Below are 19,571 nucleotides of genomic sequence, written 5' to 3'. Positions count from 1 at the left end.
ATTACAATATGGTGAGGCAATAAGACCTTCTCCAGGGCCCGTGGTGATGTTGGCCTCGATCTCCGGTCCATAGGTAAGGGTTTTAGCACGGATGCGGAAGTTGTAGGTCACTCCATCTGCCAGATCCTTGATTTTCATCCACAAGGGGGCGCTGCCCTTCACATCCGCAGTGACAACCTTACTGACACCTGAATTGTGAGGAGAGGAGTCTGTAGAGGAAACACTCAAACTCTAGATACCATGCTAGAGTGAAACACTAGCAGTGACATATACAAACACCCATCATTACACTGCACTGTAGCACTGCACTGATTTTATAATATAATATATAATATAATAAGACCAGTCATAATGACATACACTACTGTGCAAAGGTTTGAGGTCAGTAAGATTATTATAATTATTTTTTTTAAAGCAACCAATACTTTTATTGAATCAAGGATGCATTAAATTGATCAAATGTGTCAACAAAGGAAAAAGTGTCTATTTTAAATTAAATCAATAGAAATTATTTCAAATTGTAATAATATTTCAAATCACAACCATTAGTGTTTCCAGGTAAAAAAAAACATTCAAATAAACTGTAAATGTGAAAAGTTCACATGTTTTCTATCATTTAGCATATACTTCTGACAAATGCCTATAACGATGCACTTAATTCTATCCTTTAATTTATGCGGAATCAAAGGCAAACACTAAAACCTGAGCTGACATTACATTTTCAAACTATGGTTTGAAACCATAGTTGGGCCTTTGCCTTTGAGGCTAATCCTTTAAATTCTGAGATACTGCCATTGGTAAACAGCAGCCCATCACATCTGTTTTCCCCAAAAGGCTTGACCACTCTGGAACTATTATGGAACCACAGCAATTCTTCCTCTGATCACAGTTGCAGTGGAATGAGGCCAATGCACCACACTTGGCAATTTTTAACCATGCCTTGCTCAATAACAGGGTAAAGGGAGAGAACGTAACAGAGGAATGGCATTCATTAAACCCCAAAAGAAGCCTCATCTTGAACACATTTGTAAAAGCAAATTTTAGATTTTCATAAGCCTTAAAAAAACATGACGGGCCTAAAAGGATGTAAACCAGCTGCTCACTGTAAGTTATCATTTGCTCAGCTAAAGCTTTTAGTGTTGTGTAGTTTCTCACCATCCACAGACGTGCAGGGCTCATAGACCACACGGTATCCTTCCACGATGCCGTTGGGCTGCTTGGGCTCACCCCAGGACATGTTGACCGAGGTGGTGGTGAGTTCACTAAAGTGGATAAAACTGGGAGCGCTTGGAGCTGAGGAGTAAAAGAAGATCTCATTAAACCCTGAACACGATTTCATTAAAGTGCATTTTGATTGAGTGATTTCAACAGATCTAGTCAGGGCTCAAAATGAACAGTTTCCAAGTGCCAAACGCAAGTAAAAAATTGACCTTGGTGAGTAAATAAAACAGTGACTCACAGTTGGCGGGAAACTTTATTAGGAACTGTAACATAATGCATGGTATAAATCCATTTTTAAAGTCAATAATATGAATCTTGCTGAAGTAAGTGATGTGAGTCTACTAAAGTAAAAATCTGTTCTGTGCCTTTTGACAGGTTTACTACAGACAAAAAAAAACTCACAATAGCTTTTACCTCAGGCAATAAAGGTATCAGGATTTCACCATGAGTGTCTCAGGATTCCCCCCACCCCCCTCAAAAACACATTTGTGGAATTCTCTTGCCAGCCACATCACCAAGATTTTTCAATATCTTGAAGAAGTCTCTCATGCTCACCAAGGCTGTATTCATTTGATCAAAATATAGTAAAAACTGAAATATTGTGAAATAGTATTGCAATTTAAAAACGTTTTACTTCAGTGTCACATGATCCTTCAGAAATAATTCTAATATGCCGATTTCCTGCTCAAGAAACTTTTCTTCTTATTATTAGTGTTTAAAACCATTGAAACTTGCTTGAAAACAGTGGTACATTTTTTCATCTTTACAGCCATTATTGATCAATTTAATGCATCCGTTGTGAATATAACTGATAAACAGTGTTTTTATATATACATTCAAACCAAAAATTATTCAAACAACAGATATATTTTTTTACATTTTTACTATTGGGTGCAGGGCACTATAGTTCATATATGTAAGTAAGGATAGCAAAATAAAGTAAAGTTTGACATACTACACCCAAAAATTCTACATACAGTGGACTACCAGTAAAACTGATTAAAAAAAAATTGGGACCAAAAATTATTCAGAAACTTTCACCTGGCCATATTTTTTTTAAGCGTTATCTGACAGTATCAAGATGAATTTGTTCTGACACTGTTTAACTCTGAGTAACTGAGAGCTTGTCATATATTATCACAATTTTTAAAACTATAGTGAATAAACTGTGATAATGTTTGAAATGCTGAAGGTGTCTGAATAAATTTTGGTTTGACTGTATACACTGTATACTGTAGGGGAGTTTGTTTGCCTTCCGGAAGACTGGCACGGGGGCTTGTGTTGGCTCATCTCCCAGTGTCTTAGTGTAAGCTGAGCCAAGACGCAGTCTCGCTTGTACTGTTCTCATTGTTTCTTCCTCACTATACTGTCACAGTCTTTAAGGGAGCGGAAAAGGCTGAATTAACTTTTCTCAATCGCTTGGAACGCAGTTCTCCCTATGCTGACCTGCCAAAAAGCACTTCCTCAATATGTGGACCATTTTCTCTAACACAGTTCCCAGCTCCCCATCCTAAACATACCAATCCTGCACACTAACCCCCAATAATCAGAGAAAACCCATCTCCTCCACCCCCTAATGTCACAGCCCTGATGCAATCAGTATGATGTGATCCGTCCAATTGAAAATTAATAACCTTTTTAGCAGGGAGCTTTGGGAAAACGGTAAATTCAAAGACCTAGAATATTTTCCCAAAACGTTTCAGGCTAAACGGGATTAGTATGAAGGTCACTGGTTATTGATTGATGTATTTTGCATGGAGTTGTGTCCAGCGGCTCACCTGCTTGCTGAGTGCGCCCTCTGGTGGGCAGCGAGCGTGGACCGTCCCCCGCCGCGTTGAAAGCAGCCACGCTGATCATGTAGGTGGTGTAGCCAGTCAGGTTCTTCAGCTTCACGCTCAGCTCCGGCAGAAAGAGAGTGCGGAGTCGCTCAGTCTCATTCTGCAGCTGAAACTCCCAATAATAAATCTAGAAAGACAGATCACAAATCACACAAATTTATCATTTCAGAAGATGTAAATCTGATGGGCTATCAAGCTTAATATTTTAGAGCAGCGGTCCTCAAACTTTTCAGACTAAGTCTTAGCATGTCTGATTACATCAGTCTATCAGACTACGTACCACTTAGTCACCTAGTCATTATTCTGTTCCAACAGAATAGAACAGAAGAATGAGGCCAAGAACGATAACTTTATGATGCCCGTCGCTTTAAATCATATAATCAGTACCTGTATGGCCGAAGAAGTAGAAAAGTTCTGAATTCAGAATACACAAAGACTAATAAAAAATAATATTAGTATCAGTGAAATTTACATAAAATGCTCATTTACATAAAATGCTAATTTAAATACACTATGATACTGATCCACGTCCATAGATGGCAGTGCAACGTTTACGGTAACTCCAGCGATGCTAATGCTAGCTAGAACAACTCAATGCACATTTAAAACGCATATACTATTTTTCTGTACCAAAATATGTGTTATTTGAGCTGTTAAGTTGCCTATATCTATTTATTAACTTATTCTTCTGTTTCTGAAGTTGTTTGTTTAAGGCCTAATTCCTGTGGATTACGTAAACAGCCCTTCCACTTAACATGCATACTGTTGAAAAAACAAGCAAATGCTGGTTCAAAAACGTGTGCCTGAATTTTTTACTTTTTTTCATCTTTGCCTGCTGAACAGATTAATTCGTACAATGGATTATAAGTAAATATCCACTTTACCTATTTTATACAATTTCCCACTACTACTATTTCGGATGTCAAGACCGCCGAAAACGATTCAATGAGCGAGTAAACTGCTCTAATAAATCACACTGAGGGATCGCTTGCAGAACATAGTTTTTAGCAAAAAATGAAAAATATTTTTTGCCATTAATTTAGACTACAACTGCATTTTGAGGGGCCTGAAAATGCACACTTTTGAAAACGTGTTTCAAAGTGCAAGTTTTTGAAAACTACAGTTATCCTCTGTGTAAACTACAAAAACGTGGATTTGTGAAAACACTGACTCAATGTGCATGCGTATTACATGTTCAGTCTAAAGGCATATGCGCAGACATGTAGGTTTTTTTTTTTTTTAACAAAGTGACATTGCCAACTACTGGCCTGGCATGCATAACAGAGCTGTTTGAATGGGGATCATTTCGACAATGTTGTCATCTGTACGCAAAAAGGAAAGACTTTTTTGTTTTTAGTACATCATTGTTGTGTAAACACACTGTACCTTTAATCATGAACAATTTCAAACATTTTTGAAAACCCATGTGAGCAATTAGATAAAAAAAATAATAACCTGATTAATTTGTGAATCTGACATTTCTAGTTCTGATTCTAAAAAACAAAACAAAAAAAACATGACTTGATCATTTAAATATTTTTTATAAAAAATATATATATATCATTCTCAGGATGTCATATGTTATTTTGCAATGGCAGACAAGGATTTATAATGTTTCACTGGGGCACAGCAATAATTTAAGGTCAGCGAAGTCCCTGGTTCAAAGAACCATTGTTTTATATTATAGTCTTTGAATTGCTGAAATGTTGTACCTTATACCCTTGAATATCTCCATTCTGGGCTTCTACTGGAGGTGGGTCCCATGTGACATCAAGCTGAGTAGCTGTTGAGGACTGGATAGCGACACTCTGAGGCGCAGCGGTGGGCACTGATGAGACAGAGAGAAAGAGAGAGACTATGAAACACCTAGACAATTTGAACTGATTTATTAGACTTTATATTGACTTACAGCACTACTGCACATTTTTATTAGACCGTGAAATCAACTATATTGACTCAGAGCATCAAGGAGTAATATTTGTACCCTTACCCGCCTCTCCCACGAACACTTCCTGTGGCGAGCTGGTGGGCCCCTCCCCTACTGCGTTATACACACTCAGTCGGATCTCATAGCGCTTGTGCTTATTCAGATCTAAATAATGGAGAACATGTGCACACATACACACTCTATTCAATATAGCATGAGAAAACCTTAAGTGGTGCTAAATCATAATGATCCCGTTCCAATGAAGTGAGATGTTGAGAGGAAAAGTCAATGACAGTGTGGAGAGAAATGGACACAGTCAGACAAGACCAGACGTGAGAAGTGAAACAAATGAGATTGGGCTCTCGTGTAAGCAGATAACGATATGTGAGAAAGAGACATTAGTTCAGAGACTGATTTTTGCAGGATGAGGGAATGGATGAGTGGAAAGCAGTGTTGGGGAGTAACTTACAAAAAAAAAAAAAAAAAATAGCTACTAATTTAGAAATTCTTCAGTAGAAGATTTTTTGTATTTAAACAGTTTTTTTTTTTTTTTTTTTTTTTTAAGAACCAGTATGAATTAATATGCAGAATAGTACAATAACTTACTGTCCAGCTCGTACTGGGTAAGTGAGGATTCGGTCAGGTTCCTCACACTGTAGGGGGCTGAAGAAGGGAGGGTGGAGGGGAGAGGATCGAGGCAGAGGATGGCAGCAAGGTAGACCAAAGAGAGAGAAATATAAAGAGAAGGTAAGACAGAGAGAGAGAGAGAAAGAGAAACAAAAGCTGGATTAGCGCTTTAGCTCATGCTAGCAGAAAGGCTGGCAGCTTTACAGACTTTGAGAGAGAGAGAGACTAACTGATGAGGAGACAATTAACACAGCCCTCATACACTCTAAAGCTCTCATTACATGCATGTTAATGAGATAAGCCACTATAGAATCTCTCATTACAGAGAAACACAAAACAGATGAGTTAGCATTTTTTTGCTGGATTAGCTTATCTCTTCATGTTCTTATAACATGTAGTCCAGTAGTAACTTGTTTTTCAGGGTTAAGGGTTATTGGCATTAGCAAAGATTAATTTATTTAACAGACATTAACAAAACGTACCATAGTAGTATAATGTTTTTCTTTTCTTTTTTTCACAAGGTTTCATGGTACTGCTACTGTACATATGTTTTATTCTTTTTAGTACATGGTAGTAATACAACAGTACATTAATATAATAGTTAAGCCATCATATCATATCATACCCATGACACGTATATGGGAAGTTGTGGCCTAATGGTTAGAGAGTTGGACTCGCAATCGAAGGGTTGTGAGTTCGAGTCCCGGGCTGGCAGGAATTGTGGGTGGGTGGGGGGAATGCATGTACAGGGCTCTCTCCACCCTCAAATGCATCGAACCCCCAACTGCTCCCCGGGCGCTGCAGCATAAATGGCTTCCCACTGCTCTGGGTGTGTGTGTTCACTGATCTCTGTGTGTGCACTTTGGGGTAAATGCAGAGCACGAATTCTGAGTATGGGTCACCATACTTGGCTGTATGTCACGTCATGACTGTACCACGAGAAAAAATGTTGGCTATAGTTGCCAGTGTAAATTTGGTAAGGGACTTGAAAGACAAGCGTATGTTCTTTTTTTTTGTGTAAGCTGAAAAAAAGACTCACCTGTGAGCTCGGCCCAGTTGGCTGACGGGCTATTAACTGTACGCACTGTGAAGCTGCGTAAGCGGTCGTAACGCAGTTCTCTGTAGCGTACTCGAAAGCCAAGCAAAATACCATTGATCTCCTCTTCGGGGGGCGGCTGGATGGGTTTGAACAGATTATGTCACTATAAACACAACGCCCAACAACAGATAAACAGCAGCGTGATGAATCGGACCTCACCTTCCAGCGGACCAGCACAGATGTGGTGGTGTGCGGTGTCACAGAGAGGATTGTGGGAGCTTTGTCGGGTGCTAATGGAAAACAAACAGACAGTTTGTTCCTTTAATGACAGTGGAGCTGCAAAGACCCCGATAAGAGTGGAATAACCAAGAATTGAAACAAGTTAATAGTTAGCAGCGTTCTGGTTACACGCCAAAGGTCAAGCATGAGGTAACCCTGCAGTTTTTCCCCTTCACTGACTGTGTCCTATTTTGGCCACATCATGATTCATCTCAGGCCTCAGGAGCTTGTTCCCCGAGAGCATTTAAGCGTTTCACAGTTGCCCGTACCGTCCTGTAGAGTGGTGATTGCCTCGCTCTCCTCGCTGTACTCGCTGTCCCCAATATCATTAGTGGCTTTCACTCTGAACTGGTAGGAAGTGAAAGGCTTTAGCCTGCGAATAGGAAACAAGTTTGGTAGGATACTGTTGCCCCACCAGTTTTGTCCTCTACGACCCTGAAAGTTTAGAAAGTTTGGCAAAGGCTCAATTCAGGCTTACTTGTCTATGATGTATGAAGTTGCCTCATGGTTGACTGAAGCAGAGTGGACGGTCCAGTTGCTGTTGGGCAGCTCTCTGTACTGGACGGTGTAATATCGGATGGGCGATAGACCATCGCTGCCTGGTTCCCATGACAAAAGCACACTACGGGCCTGGACCTCTTCCTGAGGCACAACGGGACGACTTGTGGGCTGAGGGCGCGCTGAGAGGGAGATCAGACAAGCAGCTGTAATCAAAGACATGTAGTAAAAAGCAACCAACCTTGTAAAGAGAGATGAAGCAGTACCTCTCTTCTCTGTAGTGACCACCAGTGCCTCGGCTGCTTCTCCCCATCCCTTTCGAGTCTGGGCCGTGAGGCGGAACACATAGACACTTTCTGGTTTCAGTCCAGTCGCTGTATACTGTCGCGCACTTGGGATGAGCACATCAACGGTGGCAGAGGTAATACTGGAAGAGTTTTTCCGGTAAGCAATCTGATATGCTAGATAAGATACACACAAAAACGTTACAATCAGAGGATTCTGAATTGTATCATACATGCACCATTCTGAGTGGGATTCTTACTACCGTCAAATCGGCATATAAGGCAAACACATTAACTGCAGACTGCAACCTCTAGTACCTAAAGACTCCAGCTTTATTTCATAGCCATAGTTGCTAGTGTGTTTCTTGAGGTGTAACTATTTAATTCAAGGCTGATTAACTGTCCCATTATGTTCATGTGACAAGTAATAATAGTAAAGAACTATAAAAATAGTTTAGTGTGCACTCAACCTACCAAGGATAATGCCATTTGGCTGGGCAGGTGGTTGCCAGATCAGTCTCACTGAGGAAGTCCTGACTTCAGGGAAAAGGATTCCAACCGGAGGCCCAGGTACTGTTTTAAAAAAAAAGCAAAGTATATGTAAATGTAACTAGCGCACGCTGTAAGGAAGATTAATAACTTATGGTTCATTGTGGGTTAGACTCTCACCATCATCAAGTGTGCGCTCAAAGATGGGAGGAGAACTAGGCATGCCATCTCCTATACGGGTGAAGGCTACAACCTGGATCTCATAGAGCACATACTTCCCAAGACCAGTGAGCTGGACACTGTAAGTGGTATTTCCCTCTACCGTCCAGAAACGCAGGGCTGACTCTGCATCCTTCTCTTTGTATACCACCTGAAAGTCATCAGAGGAAAAACAGATGCTTCTCTTCACTACTACAACAATAGACTAAAGAACAGTAAATCCAGAAGGAAGCCTGTTGTCAATGTACCTTATAGCCCAGAATTAGTCCATTGCGATCGGTCTCCGGCACATCGCCCCAGCGAACCAGGACACTGCTGGAGGTGGTAGCAAAAGCTGAAACATTTGCAGGGCCACTCGAGGGGACTGATGTTTGGAGAAAACAAGTAAACATGCAATTAACAACCGTATGAGCGACCAGAGATTCAAACAGGAACATCGTGCATTTTGTCATTCATTGTACCTGTCATATGTTTACAAGATAAAGCATATGCCAATGCAGTCTGGTTACAATTCAGTACATGATGGTAAAACGTGTTGCCGACTGCGCTGCCAGCTGTTAATCAAACTGTGAATGACAGACTGTTTGACTGATGAGAAAATAACTTATCTTTAAAAAAAAACTTGCATGAAACAAATAACTTTTTAATGGACTAAGCAATGGAGAGCAAATGGAGAAAAAGACCCCAGGGAATTTCACATCTTCTCTAAAGTTTCAAATGAGATCTCAACAATCTCACAAACTTAGATTTGCTAAGATACTCAAGTCTAAAATCAGCCTTTGAGCAATAAAGTGTTCCTGTGGGCAGCCATCATAATTAATTCAAAGGTCAGCAGTGTCGTGAAAGCATTCCAGAAGTTTTTTTTTTTTACAAAGTAAAAGAGAGGGTGGAAAGAAAGCTCAGTAGATTTCTCACCTGACTCTCTGGTTCTCCCGTGAACTGGTTGGCTCCACGGTCCTGGTCCGATGCCATTGAACGCCTGCACTTTGACCTCATACTCTGTCCACTCTTCCAGGTCCTCAATGGTAAACTCCCTCTCCTGCCGGTCAGGAATGATGTGGGACAGGACCCCAGCCTTGGAGCCTAGACGAGAGTACTGCACCCTGTAGCCCACCAGCTCGGGATTGCCATTGTATTCCCACTCTGGCAGCGGCTAGAATACAGACACACTTCAATTTAGATTAGAAAATGTAGAATATTTATCACCACACGAACAGTACTTTCCTATTAGGAATATAAAATCACAAAAGAAACCTTTCCAATAGCCCAACAGTTTCTCCCAAAACAAAGAGATGCAAATTCAAAGTTTTGTTTAAATCTCCAATTCTTTTTTTATTTCTCTCCAGAGAAAAAGTGTCAGGAATTTCACGCACATCTCTAATAGTTTCAGGAGAGATAATTGGTCTCATTCACTAACTGTGTAGATTATTTGTATTATGTAATGGGGTGGAGGTAGTATTGGTAGTGGCTCTATACTAGGCTTGTTTAGTACTACAAATGTGTTGGACTACAAATCCCATGAGTCCACATACAGGTGATCTTTTCTTTAAACATTTCTGCGTGCGTACCCACAAGAATTAGTTTTTACCTTGTTCGAATGTTAATTTAGTATTCTAAATGAGTATAATACAATGATCATGTAAATGATCATGTACCCGAGGTTAATCATTTGCATAAAACATGGCCAAACCATCTCGTTCCTGCACAACTTTACAGCTTTTCTTGATTATCATCAATCATACAATCCTGTCCATGAGCGTGCGCAGCAGGATCCTCAAGTGATGCTAAGTGTACCATCCTCAAAACCAGTTCAAACACAATAAACACCCTTTCAGAATGTAGCAAGCTGTACATATGCATTTTTTTTGCATATGTGTGGTTTCAAGTGCAAATTTAGAATACATTTTAGTATGATAGTTATTGATTAGTCATGATGTGTTCACAAATTTGAGCACATGCATGGTGAATCAGAGACCAAACGTCTCAAAACGTTATCAAACAGATTTGATAACATACCAAAGGAACTATGAATAAAACAGTATCACTTGTGCTCACTAATTCCACCTCAGGAATAACAAGGAATAAGAAACATCTGAAACATCAATATAAGTTTCTACTTAAATAAAACATGAGACTAATACATCCAATAAGTCTCCTGGGCTATGATCTAAGAAAACCAGAGCAATACAATTTTCCTCTGGGTGGAAATGCAATCTCAGGACTACTTAACAAAATAAAACGAACACCCAATCAATTCCTTAAGCATATCGATCACATTCCGGGACACATACGTACCACCCATCTGAGCCACAGGCTGGTCTCGCTGGCTGTGCGGAGAGTGATGTTTGCGGGGGCGATGTCAGGAGGAGCCTGTAGGGTCTGGATCTTCCTAGATGGCTGGCTGGGTGGGCTTGTGCCTACTATATTCACCTGCCTCATTCGAAATCTATAATCGGATGGTAAATTAGGATGCAGCCTGCGGACAGTGTAGTATATCACAGAATTCAACAGTTCAGTGATTGGACCTGTAGTACGTGTAGGGGTTCAGGCCTTGGACCTCAAGGGATCGTGCATCAGGCTCACTGGCCAACTGATGGACCACGACCCACTCCTCGTTTTCTCCTATAACACCGATCTGAACATGCAACAAAGAGAGAGAAATCAATGATGGCTAATAAAAAAGGTGACAGCTTGAGATGAATGCTCAGCATGAATTCTGTACTACCTGAGCCTCTACCAGCCAGCGTGAGATGGATGTTTTGCCGTCATAGCCTGGTTTGAACTGCAGGGTTACTGAACGTGGGCTGATGTTGGAGATGGCAATGTTGGTAGGAGGTCCAGGCATCTCTGTAGGAACAGGAGAGGTGAAACATGCAAGATGAATTGTAGAAATGAAAAAATAAAATACTATATTATTGCCATTCACTCACAATACCTCCTGCTGAATTAAAAAAAAAAAAAAATGCAGTAAGTCACACTATATTGAACAATATACAAAAGACTTTTACTTTCCCCCTCACGATTATCTACATCATGTTCTGTGAAAAAAAGCATTCGGAATCAAAGAGAGATGCACGTTATTTGCATGACACACGTTTCCGTTCAGTTCATTTTTGCATGCAGAAGCAGAAGCTTGCAAATTAGCATCACAGGGAACAGAAAGTGAGACAAGATAGGTTTGATTTAAAAACAGTGTGATCCATCCAGGATACCGATGGTTCCTTACAAGCATCTACAGAGCACAACGCCGAAGCATCTTTCCACGGTGTCTCGTCTCACTGTGTTTGAGTGTCTGCTTCTGTCTAAGAGATGGCTGAGGATTATGAATATTAATGCTCAAAGCCGTCATGTTCAGCGTGCCTTCATTAACTTCAGTATCAAGAGTAAGTTTAATAAGGCCACACAGTAGAAAGTTAACATACTAAGGGATGTACAACACAGTTGTCTTTTCATTGACATCAGGGCTAAACGTAATTATTTTTCCTTCCTGTCCAAATGTAAGATTTTTTAAATGTTTTAAAAATAAGTCTCTTACGCTCAGCTAGGCTTCATTTTATTTGATGAAAAAAGACAGTAAAAACTGTAATATTATGAAATATTACTACAGTTTTTAAAAAGCTGCTTTATATTTTCATATATTTTTAAAAAAGAATTTATTCCCGTGATGCAAAGCTGAATTTTCAGCAGCCATTACTTCAGTTCTGTCACATGATCCTTCAGAAAAAAATAATAAATAAAAATCTCACTAATCCTAAACTTTTGAACAGTTTATCATTTATTTAACATTTGAAGGTATATTTGTGAAATCCTTAATCTTTTCCATTTATTCTTAAAGCATTACAATTATTTTTGATTATTATTATAATACAGTCATTATATTATATTTTTTTATTTTTAATATTTTCATATTATTGTAGTCATTATATTAATGCATTGGCATTATTTATATTGCAATAAACAGTAAACCTCAAGACATGATGCTTGAAAATGATGACACACGTGATGGCATCACTGCAATCCTGGAGTAAGAGAAATCATGAGAAGAAACTCACCTGGCGGCACACCAGAGGAAATGGTGGAGGACGACAGCTGACCTTGACCTTTGGAGGTCATTCCGGCCACCTGAATGGTGTAGGTAGTGAGCGCGGTCAGACCGGTGACCCTGTACTCCTGTGTGATGTTGGGCAGGTAATGCGTGACGCGAGTGTTCGTTCTGTTGAATTCCTCCCAGGAAATGCGATACCCTGCGAGCACAAGACAGGAGGCGGTTCAGCAGACAGTCAGAGATAGAATAAATCGTCAAAGCCAGTGGTTCAGGTACCTGTGAGGAGGCCGTTCTTCTCCGGCGGGTCTTTCCAGCTGACTTTGAGAGACGTGTCCAGGATTTCTGTGAAGCTCAGGTGACCTACAGGTCCAGGAGCTGAGCATACAGACACCCACATCAAGTATTTTCAAACAGACACCAGCAGTCCTGAACAGAACATTGACATGGGTCGAGATGGATATAGAAAAGCAAAAAAAGACACTCACTGTCTTCGTGGGTGCGTATGCGCTGTGGAGTGCTGCGAGGGCCATCTCCTGGAGTAGTGAAGCACAGTACGCAGGTGAAGTACTCCGTGAACTTCTTCAGTCCGGTGATGTAACCTACATGAACACTGTCTTGAAAATTGGGCCTCACAGTAACCAAGGTAACATCTTCCTCGTGGCCCGGTTCCCATGCCAACAGCTGAAATAAAAAAAAAAAACAGACAGATGTGACCACTATCGCTTAGAACAAGCCGGTGTGAATCCTGCTGCTGTCTCAGCATGACATACATTGGAAGTAATGAAAGCATTATTATAAAAGAAGAACTGCACTCTTGTTGTCAGCCTCTAGAGGGCAGTGGATGGACGCTCACCTTGTATCCCTGGTTGATTCCGTTGATGAACTGTGGGCTGGGAGCACTCCATGTGAAACGGACTGTGGTGGAGTTGACAGCCTCGGCCTGGACGTTCCCTGGGGGGACCGTGGGGACTTGAAAAGAGAATATTTGACGGAGTGAGATGGTGAGGGGAAATCTAAAAGCGGACAATGATTTCTCTTTGTGAGATCAGTTAGACATGATATACAAACTGTTATCTTGCGTTAAATAAAAAATTGAGCTAGGATGAAAAGTACTAGTTGGTGGCAAATTGGCGATTTTGGCCAGTCACACCTCACAGGTGGTATCCAACTCTTATATTATTATTATATGTCATAATTGTGACACAATCTGTCAAAATACTGTAGCTAATATAACATTTAATATTAAATGTTTAATCATTTCCACATGAAATTATTAACTACATTTAATGACCAAAAATGTATATTTAGCTGGGACCCACATATTGTGCACAACCCTGTAGCTGCATGATTTTTCTGCATTACAATTTTTTTTTCCAAAAACATTCCTTAATATTGTGACACACAGGAAGTGACATCATTTGGGACCTTTCTTCGGCACGATGAGAAGTAAATAATCTCTCTCTCTTTTTTCAGGTTTTACACAGACTGTAATGTTAATGGCATCTGTCAAGCTTAACTATTCCAAAAACAAAAAAAGAAACAATTGTCTTTATTTTATATGAAATATTAAACAGTTTAAAACTAACTGATATAAAATTGTATATTCCATCTGTTGAAATTATGAAGCATGGTTTAATTATTCTAGCTCCAAAGTTGAACAAAGATAAATTAGTTTTAGACAATTGGAGACCAATAACTCTTTTGTAATGATTTCAAATTGCTCTCTCATGTTTTTGCGAACAGACTAAAAACGGGTATTGGTGAAATTATCAGTGAAACACAATCGGCTTTTATCAAAGGGAGAAGTATTCACAGTCATATTAGACTAGTTCTTGATATGCTTGATTATAACTATTTAATTCCTGAGATAAGTTTACTTCTATTTCTAGACTTCTTCAAGGCATTTGATACCCTTGTATACTCTTTTTTGTTTAGATCCTTAGAAGCTTTTGGTCCTATGTTTTGTAAAATAATTTCCATGTTTTATAATGATATTATTACTACTGTTTCTCTTAATGTTGGTTCATCACCCAGAATCCAAATTAAACTAGGAATTCGTCAGGGATGCCCTGTCTCACCATTAATTTTTAATCTCGCAGTCAAACTAATGTCTTTATTCATTAAAAATTTTGAAGATAATATAGGCACAGACATTCTAGGTAGAACCTTTACTATTAGCCAATCTTCAGATGACACTCTTTTATTAGTTAAAAATAAAGAGGTGCTTCCATTAGTTATTGTTATTGTTAGTTACTGTCTTCTCAAAGGCATCAGGTCTGACTCTAGCGATCCATAATTGTAACTAAGACAATGTAGAGGGCATTCCAGTGAAAAAGGAGGTTAAGTATATAAGGGTAATGATTTCTAAAAATGTTTTTAATAGAGAACACTCAACTTTTAACTCTAAAATAGAAAGTATTAAAATATTGGTCTCGAGAACTATCTATATTGGGTAGAATTCTCTTGACTAAAAAGGGAATATCCAAACTTATTTATTTATCTCCAGCTTTGTATACTGCCCCAAGAGTAGTTCAATCTGTGAAAACACATTATTTATGTAAATTCCATATGGTGAAGGAGTATGAACGTGGAGGTTTGAGGGCCATTGATTCTGAATTCCTTCTTGGCACATCAGAATAAATTTGATGAAAGACTATTAAACAAAGTCACACTCAATATGGTATCATATTCCTAACCACATTTTTTACAAATACTGGCGACCTTGATTTTGTGTTGAGATGTGATCTTGACCCTTGTAAAATTTCTCTGAAGGGATCTAATTTTCATAAACAAGTACTATTTTGGAAAATGATATTTATTCATGATTTATTAGATGATAATGGCTTTTTCTTATGTTATAATGATTTCATTAATAAATACAGAGTTAGAATTACAATAAAAGGTTAAAATAAGGTATACAATGCTATACCCACTGGATTGTTAAGAATAATCCAAAGCAGTTTTTCTGAACTTTTATCTAGACTTTAGTTTCTCTTCCCTCTTTTAAAATATGTGATGTTGACCTTTTAGACTATAGGTATAATAACAAACTTATTTACAAAGAACTTAAACGTATCATCACTGATGATTATCAGTGTTATTGTCTGGGAGATGTTGAAACCTCAGTAAAGGACAAAGCTTTTACCAATTATATGGCATACCCAGTTGCTCCAAAGGTTAAGGAGTCTAATTCTTAAATTAGGATTAGGATTTACCCAGTAAGTGACTTTATACAAAAAAGGTTTCATTTCGGGGTAGATCTTTGTGGTTTCTGTTCTTCATTTCCTAAAACACTTGATCACCTTTTCTTTTACTGTGAGGTTTTTACTAAATTTTGGTTTGATATACATAGCTGATTGTCAGTAAAAATGGAGACAGTTTCTCCTATAACCCAACAAGATGTCCTCTTTTTTAAATGTGATTTAAATACATCCTTCTCTGTTGTAATGTAATGTAATTTTGTTTTGTTGATGGGTAAATCATATCCATACTTCTTATGTGAGTTTGCTAAAATGTTGCAGAGCTTCAAATGATTAAAATGCTTCAATAACTTACATTTATATTTTTCTTATTATTCTTTAATGTAAACTCTGAGTTGGTCTCAATGGAAGTGTCTTATATTGTTGGTCCCCTGTCTTAAGCAATAAAAAAAGTTATTTTCATATTAATTATTAACTATTTTCAATGATCAAAAACTGTTATTTTTGCTGTGACCTCTGTGTTGTGCACAACCCTGTAACTACATGTGATTTTTCTCCATTCTTCAAGAAAACTAAGTCTTCTCATTCAATTTTCTCACTTTTTACACAAATTGTAGTGTTGATGGCATTTGTTAAGCTTAACTATTTTGTTACTGTAAGAAAAAAAAGATATATAAAAACATTAAATTAAACTTAACTATAAAATACTCTTAAGATCCTCACCGCCTTGCAGAGTCCATTCTGTGACCCTGGGACTGTAGACGCCCTGGCCCGCCCCGTTATAAGCAGCCACCTCAATCTCATAATTGGTCCAAATGATGAGGTCCTCCAGCAGAAGATTAGTTTGGTCTGGATTAGTGATGTTCTTCATCTGACAGTCCACCGGTAATCCAGACAGACAGTACCTAAGCGGCATGGCGGAAACAGTATGAGACACGGGAAAAGCAGCAGCCCCGAGACTATTGAGACTCAAAAATAGAAGTTCTCACTGAGAGGACACTATTGGCTCCAGTGGGACCTGAAGCAGACGAGGACCAGTCTACTCTAAAAGATGAAGAAGTGCTGCTGAGAGCAGCTTGATTGTGTAAAGGACAGTCTCCGAGATCTCTCACCTGATGATATAACCTTGAAGCGGCCCGTTTTGGTGGCTCTCAGGGGGAGGCTGCCACTGGATCATGATGGACTGGTTGGTTCTTCCACTGGCTATCACTGTCTGAGGAGGGGCGCTGGGGGGCTCCTCGGGTAATGATACCCTAAAAACAGGGAATTGGGAGAAAAAGCAAAAGGGATTAAAAAGAAAATGGAATGGCCATGCGATGCAGGTTTGATTCTGTTCACTCTCTCTCTATCCAATAATTTCCCTGTTTTAGTGTACCACCTAATACAGAGACAAAATGTATCATTTAAAAGAAAGACAGAGAAAGGAATTTCTGAAAAATTAATATTACTTAAGTTGAGGCCTAGATGTCTCAAACCACAGTGAAAATATGGGAATTTGTCTTTGTTTGTTTTTTTTGTTTTTTTTTTACCTGGAAACCTAGGTTTGTATTGTCTTTCAGACAAATCCAATCTGAGTTATATTAAACATATATAAAATAGGTCCTGCCTCTTCAAGCTTTATAATGGCAGTGAATGGGTGTTAATAAAAAGTGTCCCACATGGCTCCAGGGGGTGAATAAAGGCCTTCTGAAGTGAATCGATGCGTTTGTGTAAGAAAAATATCTATATTTAAAACTTTATAAAACGTAATCTCTAGCTTCCACTAACAATACAATAGAACGCTGTTCCGGCGGATGAAATAAGACATAGGTGCAGCGTAATGTTTGGTGAGAATATGCTAGTTTGTTCAATTCTTCATTTTGCACTTCTACTTCATAACCAGTGTTTTGTTTGTGCTCTCCGCTGATATTCGGCATTCGTCACTTCTCACCAGACCTTACGCTATATCCTACGTCATTCGCCAGAACGGTGTTATTGTGAACATATACGACAGTTAGAGGAAGCTAGAGATTACTGTTTATAAAATGTAAAAAAAAAAAATCTTACAAAAACGCATCAATTTCTTGCAGGAGGCCTTTATTCACTCAGTGTGGGACACTTTTAAACCTCACACGTGAGTTTAAAATTGTCGCCTTGTATTTAGTTTTTCTGTTTTTCATTATTAATAATCAGAAATGTACTCACTATAAATGCTTTTATAATGACCGTGTTTGTTGATCTATACCGGGTGATGGGCGCCGCCATGTTAGTTCGCACTGAATCCGAGCTGTGGGATTTACAACACGTAAATTCATCCTCTCCTCCCAAAAGATATTAAAGTTAGTCTCCGGTTAACTGGGAGAAGAGCAGATTACACTTTATAGTAATCTACACAATCTGTATATGATATAAATAAAACATGTCATCAGGTTATATTTGTTAAGATCATTATTGCTATTTCCATAGACATTAATGCGTATTTTACAAACTATAAATGTATGGTTTTGCTAGTACTTATGTGCATTTAAATGTCTGAAACTTAAAATAAGCATTATATGGTTGAATACACTGAATAGTTGCGATAATATGATAAGCGCTCAGGGCGTCCGATCCGGCTGCACAGATTTGAATTCAGCAGAAGACGATGTGACGCACTGAGCGTTCTAATCACACCGGTGTAATCGTAAATATCAAAGGGTTAATGATGAATGGATGCACTTTATTGAACTTCTTTTGGACCACTGAAAAATAACACCCATTCACTGCCATTATATAGCTTGGAAGAGCCAGGACATTTTTAAATATAACTCTGATTGGATTCGTCTGAAAGAAGAAAGTCATATAAACCTAGGAAGGCTTAAGGGTGAGTAAATCATCGGGTAATTTTTATTTTTGGGTGGACTATCCCTTTAAGAACCTCGATGCTCCATCTCAGAAGCCTGAATTTTGAGCAGGGGCCCTCGAGATACGTGCCTCCTCTCAGCATGGAGATGATCAAAGACACCACAAGCCAAAACTGGCTAATGCCACAGAGTAAAAAAAAAATCCAGCAAGACTCTTCTTAAATCTGTTTAACTTGACAGCTTGATATCTCCTGCGTGAGAGCTGCAGTTCTGTGGCTGAGATAAAGCAGAGTGTTTTAGGATCAAAGAAATAGGCGCGGATTCTTGAGCGGCGCAGTGCTGTTATGTCACCCTCACCTCTGCGGGTTCCTTGTCTGAACGCGCTGAGAGAAGAATATCTTCTGATCTGTGCGCGTGCGAGTCGCGAAACGAGTGGAAGTTGTTAGCTGAGAGAATAGATCTGGTTTGAGATGAGCTCAGAGTCTGTGGGAATAAACGAATGGCACTGTTTTGCATCAGTGCCTAAGTTTGGGGTGCGTTTGTCAGAATCAAGGAGCTTAATAATAGCTGTTAGCTCTCCCATTCATCACAATGGCAGCTGCTCGCTCAGAAAGTACATGATTTTTAAACCTGTCATCTTGGTTCAAGGGCAATCAGTTTAAATCAATGCATTAAACTCACCTATAATAGATAAAATATGCTCATTTGTTACCAACTACTGGCGTAAAAATTTCATTTGTTCAGATTTGTTCACTGAAGTTTTTGTTGAACTGATTCAAACGTAACTTTCTGAAGAATCATGTGACACTACAGACTGGAGTAATGATAATTGACCTTTGAAATAATGTTCCTGTAGCTCAATTGGTAAGAGCATTGGGTTAGCAAGCGCAAGGTTGGGGGTTTGTGTCCCAGGGAAGACATGTTAGGAAAAATTGTTGAAAAGCCTGAATGCAATTTAAGTCGCTTTGGATAAAAGTGTCTGCTAAATGCATAAATAGAAAACAAGACCTTGCACTGGTTTTGCATACGGTAATTGACACGATAAATTAGGTGTCGAATGATGAAACCTTTACGAAGAGTTCG

The 19,571-nt window shown here is 39.0% G+C and overlaps 1 protein-coding gene across 6 annotated transcripts in view; it reads right to left on the bottom strand.

The window, feature by feature from the left end:
- sdk2a (sidekick cell adhesion molecule 2a) overlaps positions 1 to 19,571 on the bottom strand; it is a 115,577-nt gene that overhangs the window by 10,605 nt on the left and 85,401 nt on the right. For 2 of the 6 annotated variants that reach the window (XM_026214973.1, XM_026214982.1), the window contains exons 16-39: positions 16,779 to 16,919; positions 16,390 to 16,571; positions 13,320 to 13,435; positions 12,952 to 13,147; positions 12,743 to 12,841; positions 12,474 to 12,665; positions 11,147 to 11,268; positions 10,947 to 11,056; positions 10,717 to 10,867; positions 9,337 to 9,574; positions 8,670 to 8,785; positions 8,383 to 8,572; positions 8,188 to 8,286; positions 7,696 to 7,890; positions 7,410 to 7,611; positions 7,201 to 7,304; positions 6,872 to 6,942; positions 6,653 to 6,788; positions 5,593 to 5,649; positions 5,050 to 5,151; positions 4,772 to 4,887; positions 3,000 to 3,186; positions 1,156 to 1,293; positions 27 to 209 (exon numbers count right to left, since the gene is read on the bottom strand). In XM_026214973.1, coding sequence (XP_026070758.1) covers positions 27 to 209; positions 1,156 to 1,293; positions 3,000 to 3,186; positions 4,772 to 4,887; positions 5,050 to 5,151; positions 5,593 to 5,649; positions 6,653 to 6,788; positions 6,872 to 6,942; positions 7,201 to 7,304; positions 7,410 to 7,611; positions 7,696 to 7,890; positions 8,188 to 8,286; positions 8,383 to 8,572; positions 8,670 to 8,785; positions 9,337 to 9,574; positions 10,717 to 10,867; positions 10,947 to 11,056; positions 11,147 to 11,268; positions 12,474 to 12,665; positions 12,743 to 12,841; positions 12,952 to 13,147; positions 13,320 to 13,435; positions 16,390 to 16,571; positions 16,779 to 16,919 — 3,443 coding nt within the window. The remainder of the gene's footprint in view (positions 1 to 26; positions 210 to 1,155; positions 1,294 to 2,999; positions 3,187 to 4,771; positions 4,888 to 5,049; positions 5,152 to 5,592; positions 5,650 to 6,652; positions 6,789 to 6,871; positions 6,943 to 7,200; positions 7,305 to 7,409; positions 7,612 to 7,695; positions 7,891 to 8,187; positions 8,287 to 8,382; positions 8,573 to 8,669; positions 8,786 to 9,336; positions 9,575 to 10,716; positions 10,868 to 10,946; positions 11,057 to 11,146; positions 11,269 to 12,473; positions 12,666 to 12,742; positions 12,842 to 12,951; positions 13,148 to 13,319; positions 13,436 to 16,389; positions 16,572 to 16,778; positions 16,920 to 19,571) is intronic. The other 4 variants (XM_026214991.1, XM_026215000.1, XM_026215006.1 and 1 more) reach the window with 3 other exon arrangements.

This window comes from Carassius auratus, chromosome 3 (genome assembly GCF_003368295.1).
Source record: "Carassius auratus strain Wakin chromosome 3, ASM336829v1, whole genome shotgun sequence".
In the NCBI taxonomy this organism is placed as follows: domain Eukaryota; kingdom Metazoa; phylum Chordata; class Actinopteri; order Cypriniformes; family Cyprinidae; genus Carassius; species Carassius auratus.
Note: the sequence above shows the minus strand (reverse complement) of the source record. Positions and strands in the feature narration are given on the sequence as shown.